Below are 7,821 nucleotides of genomic sequence, written 5' to 3'. Positions count from 1 at the left end.
GCGGCGCGCGCCGCGCACGCTGACGTTGAATTGATTCGGAAAATAGGATTGTTTTTACAACCAAAAACGAATATAAGGACAGCAGATCGTCTCGTTCGGCTTTTATGGTCTGCGAACGTCGGTGGTCCGCGTCGAACGTCACGTCCGTCATCTGTCAAATGTGATGCGAGCGATATCTTTTGATTTTTACGTGCTTTTTGCATGAAAGCTGGGTGATTTTCGGGTTTAATACGATTGCGTGGCACTAGACACGGTAACATGGCAGCCCCCGTTGTGATATCCGCATCGGCGAAGCACACTGCGACGGTGAGTACGGGAACCGCGAGACGGTGCCCTTTTGATTATGTTTTCCGTTTTTTCAGCTTATATTTTTGCACGGCTTGGGCGACACCGGGTGAGTAAATGGCAAGGGTAGCCTCTAACATTCCGACAAAATGTGGTAGAGGCATTTGGGCCAATATAAATAAACCCTCCTCGTTTTCGGTCGCAGACAAGGTTGGGCGGGCGCTATAAGTGCGATCAGGCCGCCCTACGTGAAAGTCGTGTGCCCGACGGCGCCGGCGATGCCGGTGACGTTGAACGCGGGGCTCCGGATGCCGAGCTGGTTCGATCTGAAGACGCTGGACGAGTCAGGCCCCGAAGACGACGACGGTATCAAAAAGGCGACCGCCCAGATTCACGCGTTGATCGACGCGGAGCTGAAGGGCGGCGTCCCCGCCGACAGGATCATGCTCGGCGGTTTCTCGCAAGGCGGCGCGTTGGCTATCTACTCGGCCCTTACGTTCCAGCAGCGTTTGGCCGGTGTGGTGGCGTTGTCCTGCTGGCTGCCCCTTCGCAAGAGCTTTCCCGCGGCTAGGAAGTGTCCCGACGACCTACCGGTAGGTGGTTTCATCATCGGAACTCGAGGTAGTGAATGGGAGGATGGTGCTTTCAGATCCTGCAGTGTCACGGTGACTGCGATCCCATCGTGCCCTACAAGTGGGGCCAGATGACCGCGTCGGTGCTGAAAACGTTGCTGAAGGACGTCGAGTTCAGGTCGTATCGGGGTCTGATGCACACGTCCTCGGACGAGGAACTCCGTGACGTCAAACAGTTCGTCGGAAAGAATTTGCCCGGGCAGTGAGTCGGGGCGAGGCATTTATTCGCGATCCCGCTTCCTAGGCGTGCGGAAACTTTCCCCAACCTACCCCGTTTTTAGTACAGTTTCCGAGATACATAGCGTAATATTTTTTTTTTGGGCTCCCCCCCCCGGTTTAGGGACTTGTTTTAAGCAATACCGTCAGAGTGATTTTCCGTTGGAAATAAAACGATTTTAGTTGTGGCAACGTCGCTTTATTGTCCCCTCTATCGCAAGGCAAACTCACACAAGGAAAGAAACTGACTAAAGTTACATAAGCAACAGCTCATTTTAGGTTTACAAATACAGATGTGGCAACGTCGCGTGATGTACCTCCAATATAAATTTAAAGAAGGAATAAGGGTGTTGTATAACCAAGAAAACTTAAAACCCCCTTACACGACATAACAATTTTAGACAAGGACAGATAATAACAAAGATATGCATTATATGTAGCATACTGGTAGTTCATATAAACAAATTAGGATCTTAAAAACAAAACATCTATACGTGACAACCTTGCTTTATTGCCCTTTGTCCGCAAAAAATCATTCTAGATTAAAAATAAAACGAATATACATGTGACAATATCACCTTATTAGCCTCACTCCACTAATCACAATAATAATAATGGCCAATGGTGAGCAAGTATCGACCTATATAGATGTGGCAACGTGGCTTTTCCAGACCCTCTTAAGACGAGAGGGCGTCAAAAAAAGTTGGGCATCAAGGGCAGCCGGGCAGGCATATTATATAAATAAAAGACCAATCTTTTAGAAATAAAACGGATATAAGTGTGGCAACATTGCTTTATTATCCCCCTCTAAGACATGACAGGCTTTAAAAAAAAGTTACTCTCTTAAGACACGAGAAGCGTAAAAAATGTGCATTATGTACATAAGGCAAGACTTACCCGTATATAACAACAAATTTTTCGCAAAAACACGAAAAATTTATGGAGAGAATCATAACCACCAAAAATGTAAACAACTATGGCACAGACTATTAGTAGTCTCCTAGTTGCGCGTTGCCCATTATAATCAGATTTCAGAGATTGATTTTGCGTTCTTATGAAAATTAGTCAATTTTTTCAGAAAAAATACGGAAATGTGGCAATGGTGATATAGATGTGGCAACGCTGCTTAAGAGAAGAGCTAGATATCAATAATGAGCATTATATAAACAAAAAAAACTATTCTCGATTAAAAGTATTAACTGTTAAACATATAGATGTGGCAACGTGGCTTTTTCAGTCCTCTTAAGACAAGAGGTGCGTAAAAAAAGTTGGACGGCCGGGCATGGATAAATTGTAGACAGATAATAACAATGGTCGTCCATTTAAACAAATTAGGATCCTCAATTAAAATTACAATATACCTTCCATCTGCAAAAGATCATTCTAGATTAGAAATAGAACGAATATATAAGTGACACTAATCATAATAATAATAACGGCCAAGGGAGACCGAGTATCAACCTCTATATAAATGTGACAATTTGGCTTTTCTTGTCCCTCTTAAAACACGACAAGCGTAAAAAAAGTTGGGCATCATAGGCGGCCGGGCATGGATGTTATATCAATAAAAGACCAATTTCGGTAAAAAAATAAAACAAATATACGTGTGGCTTTATTACCTAAGGCCAGTGGTGACGTAGATATGGCAAGGTTGATCTATTATCCCCCCTCTAAGACACGACAGGCTCAAAACAAGAGGCTGCTTGTGAGCGTTATATAAACAATAGACCATTCTCGATTACAAATATACATGTGGCAACGTCGCTCTATTCGCATATGACCCTTATCGAGGCCCAGCGGTACAGCCTCGAGTTGGTGTTCCGGACAAGCACCCGGCGACGGTGGGGCGGAGCGCCGAGTTCGCACAACGCGCCCGCCGCGACGTATCCGACGCCCTTGGCGCCGCCCGTCGCGAAGGAAAAGTCGCCGTGAGTGACGAAACCGGCGACCTGCCTCGAGCACGACGCGCGCACCGTCGTCGCGTCGGGGAGCCACAGTCCGCGCATCTCCGCGGTGTATTTTTCGAGAGCTTCGGCGTCGGGCGGCGCCACTTCCTAAAAAGTGAGGTTACGAACCAGACTTTCGGAACCCGGTGCTCACCTTGCCGCCCCGCCTCGCGCGTTTCCTACGCCTGCCGAGCCGACCGAGCAGCGCTTTGTGCTCGGCGCGCAGGCGCGTTCGCGTCGCCGCGTTGACGTCACGGCACGCCGGCTCGACCGGGTCTCCGCCGTGATCCGTCGGTTTCGGCACGCATATGATCGAGTATTTGCGGCACGAGCCCTTTTTCGACGGCGTCACCTCGACCGGGATCAACAGGCTCGCCAAACGGGACGGCAGTTCCGCCTTCGCGTCCAAGTAATCCTGAAAACGAACTTACCTTTAAATACCGCGAATTCGAACGAATTGCGTCGAAATATTTTCCGTGCGGATTTATCGATTGGATAAACGACGGTCGAGGCAACTCATTTTTTACGTTCCGCGTCGAAACCATGCGGATGAACGCGGATTAGATTTTCGCGACAACAGATTGACGTTTATCGGCGACTCGCGACAATTGGAGTGATCGGTGACAGTCGTCGACTGGCAACCCGCGATCGCAGACCACAAAAAGGATACGAACCTGAACGCCGCGCAAGACGTTTCTGTCGCGCAGAACAGCGAAGTCGCCGGCCGTCTCTCCTGCACGCCGCCACTCGTCGACGAGCAGGTCCCAACGGAAGCCGAGCGGAGACGCTATCGCGTACTTGTTGAAGTTCGTCCTTTTGTTGGGCGGCAAGCGGAAAAACTTGGCCCTGCCGGCGGCGAAATCGTCGCGGTCTTCGGCCGCCCCCGCCAGCGTGTCGGGTCGCAGCCGCCCCGACCGCGACATTTCGAAGTCGATTGAGCGCGTTTCGCGGAGCCCGCCCGCCCGCGCGCCCCGCATTATAAACGCCAGCCAGAACGCCTGCGCGTAACTCGACGGCAAAATGATGTCCCACCCGGCCGCGTAACCTAAAAATTGGAATGGTTACAGACCCACAACAAACAATCACACAACTAATCTGTACCAAGTAGGGAAGTTGGAAGATAGAACGTTGGGTATTTGTAGAAAATATCTGTTTAATATATTATTGTGTCCACTCATCTTATGGTGGGAAAATAACTCGAAACTCCAAAACGAAGATAAATCATTTACAGTAAGGTTAACGTTACGTTATTAGACGGTAATTGTTTGACCTTTCAGGTTTGCTGTTGCCTTTCTGCGTTTTATTTGGTTATTTGATTAGTTTGATTAATTTTGTAAGGTTCTGTTATTTTATTGTCGAGTAGAATTATTCTTATAGCTTTTCTTTTGTCTGGATCAAGAAAAATGTTGAATTTATCGACATTATTGTCTAAACAGTTGATGTTTTCTTTGTTTTTCCACTCCTTCAATTTCCTACATTTTAAATAAATTAAAATGTACCAGGGAATTTACAATTCTCTTTACCCTGGAGACGGTTCGAGCCGCTAGCGGGGCACACTCACCGGTATTGGGGCCCGACCGGACCCCGGGCCTCTGGACCAGTACCACAGGCACGAGTTGTCCCGAATTCGCGATTTCCGTGCCCGGCGTCAACAGCTTGCCCCTGGCGTCGGCCACCGCCCCGTTCGGGACTTTGTTGTCGCGCAGGTAGGCGCGGGTCGAGGCGTCCCACAACGCGCTCCGACCTAAATCTTCCGCCCAGGGGTGGAAATTTTCCGCGTCGCCTCCGGTTTCGGCCTGCGACTTGGTACGCTTGGCCGGAATCCCGTACCGAGGGTCTTTCACGACCAAAGCGAGCGCGGCGCCTGGGGACAGCTGGCCGGGGCCCCGCAACGATCCCCAGGCGCGATTTTGCTCGATTAAGTACTCGCGCGGGCACTTTTCGACCCATTCCGGTAGCGTCGGGTCGGCGACGCTCCAATCGGGCAATTGCAGCGCGTTACGGAGTACCGCGTGCGACAGGGGCCCCGTTAACCTGAACACGCTCAGCTCCTGGTGCAATTCTTCAAGATCGCCCGGGGCCCGGAAACAAACTTCGAGGGTCCCCAAAACGGTGTCGTAATACGCTGGGTGAACAAATAACCACAAACCGGTCATCGCGGAGTTCCACAAGAATTCTACGGGGCCGATCGCTTTGCCTATAACCCCAAATAACGTTACGGTGCCCCCCCGTTTACCGCCCCAGTAGCACTTCGCCGCGGGGGTCAACCCGCACGAGGGGTCCGTAATTTTTTTCAACCCCTGGAGGATAAAATCTCGCGCGCCGCTGACTTGGACGCATCGACAATATGAGACGTCCTGAATCAGGCAATGTTTGGCGGTGGCGCGGTAACAAGCCCTGAAGGATTTATCACACGGGCACCACGGCAACTTGTAACCCCACTTTTCGACCATGCGGAACCTTTTAGCGTGCCAGATGTGAGTCCATAGCCACGATACTCTGCGTTTGCGACGCGCGTACTCTTCGACGAGATCCTGCGGCCTGCGCCGGAACTTCCTCGAAGGCCTTTTCTGTTTCGGGGGCAGTCCGCCTTTCTTCATTTGCCGCGCGTAGATCTCGCGAAGCCTCCGCGGCAGCCTTTTAACGTTGTGGGACATGGCGCGGCGCCTCATGTGCCGCGGCAGCCGCTGGAACACGAGCTTCGTGCCCGTGTCTTGTTTTAGGGCTTTCGTCATGGCTTGGATTTCTTTGACGCGGGCCGCGGTGAACGCGGACACCGTGACGCTCGGAGGGAGCTGCACGTTCCGGGGGCCCCTCTCGTGCTTGCCCAACATTTTCGCGAGTGAACGACGAACCCGGCGGCTTAAAAAACTGGTAGGTTAAGCACACCCACAGAATCGGCGGCTTAAACTGTTGGGTTAAACCCACGGAATAACAAATGGTGTGTCGCCGCTATACAAACTTGAAGCGGCCATCTGTCCGTCAATGGTCAAAATTTTCCAATTACAAGAGGCGAGGGTTCAGTTATATCATGCCGATTTATAGTAAGTCCTTTCGGTTTCAATTTGATTTGATGAGGGACGCTCAATTTTCATACCATAAAGCTGCCATCTACCGACTGAATGTTAAACCTTGCACCGAGTCGATTTTGGCTCACTAGCGATACATTGAATTCAAATCGCATTCGTTATTTTAAAAGAAATTATCTGCTGATGATATATCGTTCGTTGATTGGCATTGGCAGTCGAAGAATTGTATCAAAAGCCAAGCTTGTCTTCTTAAACCATCTGTGTCTATTGTCATAGACCCTCCGGGTCCGAAATTAAGCAGACGTGCTGTTTATAAACCAGGTCTTTTAACTGCGTTTTATAAACTACGTTTCTCCGCTATAGGCTAGTACACAATCTTTCTTTTTTATCCCGCAAAAGAGAATCATTAGATTATATGACACAATGCGCGCCATCTATAGCAAAAATTTCAAAGGATCATGCTCGCGGTTCACAGATGGCTCCGCATCCGCGTTTGTCTATGATCCGTGGAGTAATTGACAGTTGGAAGCCAGTTTCAGCCGCTTGGGGGTTATATTATGTAAATAAATTGCTCCAAGCGGAATTTTCTTCATCACGTCTTATGGCCGGAAATGTTCTGGTGGGTTAGTTTGGTCCGGGGAGTCGCGAAAATGGCCGATACTGAACGCATATTGCAGGTGGTGGCACGGGATTCGTAGGAAACCACCTCTGCAAGGTGCTGAGGAACAAGGGCTATGGCGTCAACGTGGTGTCGCGAATGCCGGGGCCCCACCACGTGTCGTGGAACGAGATTAACAGCACGGGATTGCCGAGTGGCACCTCCGCCGTGGTTAACCTCGCGGGCCAAAACGTGATGGATTTCAGACGTCGATGGACTCCGGGCTTTAAGCAGAACGTTTTCAGCTCACGCGTGAACACGACTTCAGCGCTCGCGAGAGCAATCGAAAACGCGTCCGTCAAACCCAAAGTGTTCGTCACGATGTCGGGAATAAGCGGGTACAGACCCGACGACGACGTCGAATACTCCGAAGACAGCCCGATCGAGCAGTTCGACTTTTTCTCAAAGCTGTGCTTGAATTGGGAGAACGCAGCCGCGTTGGACCCCGTTTCCGCGTCGAAATGCCGCACGGTGACCGTACGCAGCGGCGTCGTCCTCGGCAAACACGGCGGCATGATTAAACAGCTCTATCTGCCGTTTTTTTTGGGGTTAGGCGGCCCCGTGGGGGACGGCTCGCAGTACATGCCTTGGATACACATCCACGACCTCGCGGGGCTTATAACGTTCGCGCTGGAAAGCGAGCACGTTCGGGGAGTGCTGAACGCGGTGGCCCCCCAGGTTACGACCAACGGGGATTTCACGAGAGCGTTCGCCCGGGCGCTGAAGAGGCCGGCCGTGATCCCGGTGCCCGCGTTCGTCTTTAATTTGGTATTGGGGGCGGAGCGCGCGAAAATGGTGACCGCGGGTCCCAAAGTGCTTCCCAAGCGCGCGCGGGCTTTGGGCTACGAGTTTTCGTACCCCACTGTGGAGGCTGCTTGCGAGGCCGTCGTCAAGGAGGCTTAGTTTGATAATTCCCGATTTTCTTGTGTGATATTTTGTTAAATAAACCTCGCCCTATATATACAAAATATTTATTTATTTAAAGAAAATACCTTACAGCCATGCGTTCCAACAAGTATGTATCCAGTACAAATGAGTATAACACTTGCAGAAAC

At 50.5% G+C, this 7,821-nt stretch overlaps 3 protein-coding genes across 3 annotated transcripts; 2 read left to right on the top strand and 1 right to left on the bottom strand.

Moving 5' to 3' along the window:
* Positions 1 to 118: 118 nt before the first annotated feature.
* Positions 119 to 1,321, top strand: LOC132707883 (acyl-protein thioesterase 1). Its single transcript, XM_060679888.1, has 4 exons — positions 119 to 306; positions 363 to 394; positions 491 to 878; positions 935 to 1,321. The coding sequence occupies exons 1-4, from the start codon at positions 259 to 261 to the stop codon at positions 1,121 to 1,123; spliced, it is 657 nt and encodes a 218-aa protein (XP_060535871.1). The 5' UTR covers positions 119 to 258; the 3' UTR covers positions 1,124 to 1,321.
* Positions 1,322 to 1,413: 92 nt separating this feature from the next.
* On the bottom strand, positions 1,414 to 5,968 carry LOC132707880 (ribonucleases P/MRP protein subunit POP1). Its single transcript, XM_060679884.1, has 4 exons — positions 4,641 to 5,968; positions 3,754 to 4,124; positions 3,234 to 3,494; positions 1,414 to 3,187 (listed from the first exon to the last, which is right to left on the bottom strand). The coding sequence occupies exons 1-4, from the start codon at positions 5,911 to 5,913 to the stop codon at positions 2,900 to 2,902; spliced, it is 2,193 nt and encodes a 730-aa protein (XP_060535867.1). The 5' UTR covers positions 5,914 to 5,968; the 3' UTR covers positions 1,414 to 2,899.
* Positions 5,969 to 6,640: 672 nt separating this feature from the next.
* Positions 6,641 to 7,719, top strand: LOC132707407 (epimerase family protein SDR39U1). The gene is made up of 2 exons (XM_060679253.1): positions 6,641 to 6,731; positions 6,786 to 7,719. Exons 1-2 carry the CDS (start codon positions 6,710 to 6,712, stop codon positions 7,667 to 7,669), a joined length of 906 nt encoding a protein of 301 aa, XP_060535236.1. The 5' UTR covers positions 6,641 to 6,709; the 3' UTR covers positions 7,670 to 7,719.
* The last annotated feature ends 102 nt before the right edge of the window (positions 7,720 to 7,821 follow it).

This window comes from Cylas formicarius, unplaced genomic scaffold (assembly GCF_029955315.1).
Source record: "Cylas formicarius isolate icCylForm1 unplaced genomic scaffold, icCylForm1.1 PGA_scaffold_9__14_contigs__length_23061073, whole genome shotgun sequence".
Taxonomy (NCBI): Eukaryota; Metazoa; Arthropoda; class Insecta; order Coleoptera; family Brentidae; genus Cylas; species Cylas formicarius.
Note: the sequence above shows the minus strand (reverse complement) of the source record. Positions and strands in the feature narration are given on the sequence as shown.

What these genes read in the sequence shown, in the direction of transcription:
- LOC132707880 (XM_060679884.1), bottom strand. Translation starts at nt 5,913, where the DNA reads ATGTTGGGCAAGCACGAGAGGGGCCCCCGGAACGTGCAGCTCCCTCCG. An exon ending in CCGGTCGGGCCCCAATACCG is followed by an intron (nt 4,125 to 4,640) that starts GTGAGTGTGCCC and finishes TCCAATTTTTAG; the next exon opens with GTTACGCGGCCGGGTGGGAC. An exon ending in GCGCGAGGCGGGGCGGCAAG is followed by an intron (nt 3,188 to 3,233) that starts GTGAGCACCGGG and finishes CTCACTTTTTAG; the next exon opens with GAAGTGGCGCCGCCCGACGC.
- LOC132707407 (XM_060679253.1), top strand. Translation starts at nt 6,710, where the DNA reads ATGGCCGGAAATGTTCTGGTGG. An exon ending in GGCCGGAAATGTTCTGGTGG is followed by an intron (nt 6,732 to 6,785) that starts GTTAGTTTGGTC and finishes CGCATATTGCAG; the next exon opens with GTGGTGGCACGGGATTCGTA.
- LOC132707883 (XM_060679888.1), top strand. Translation starts at nt 259, where the DNA reads ATGGCAGCCCCCGTTGTGATATCCGCATCGGCGAAGCACACTGCGACG. An exon ending in CGGCGAAGCACACTGCGACG is followed by an intron (nt 307 to 362) that starts GTGAGTACGGGA and finishes CCGTTTTTTCAG; the next exon opens with CTTATATTTTTGCACGGCTT. An exon ending in CACGGCTTGGGCGACACCGG is followed by an intron (nt 395 to 490) that starts GTGAGTAAATGG and finishes TTTCGGTCGCAG; the next exon opens with ACAAGGTTGGGCGGGCGCTA.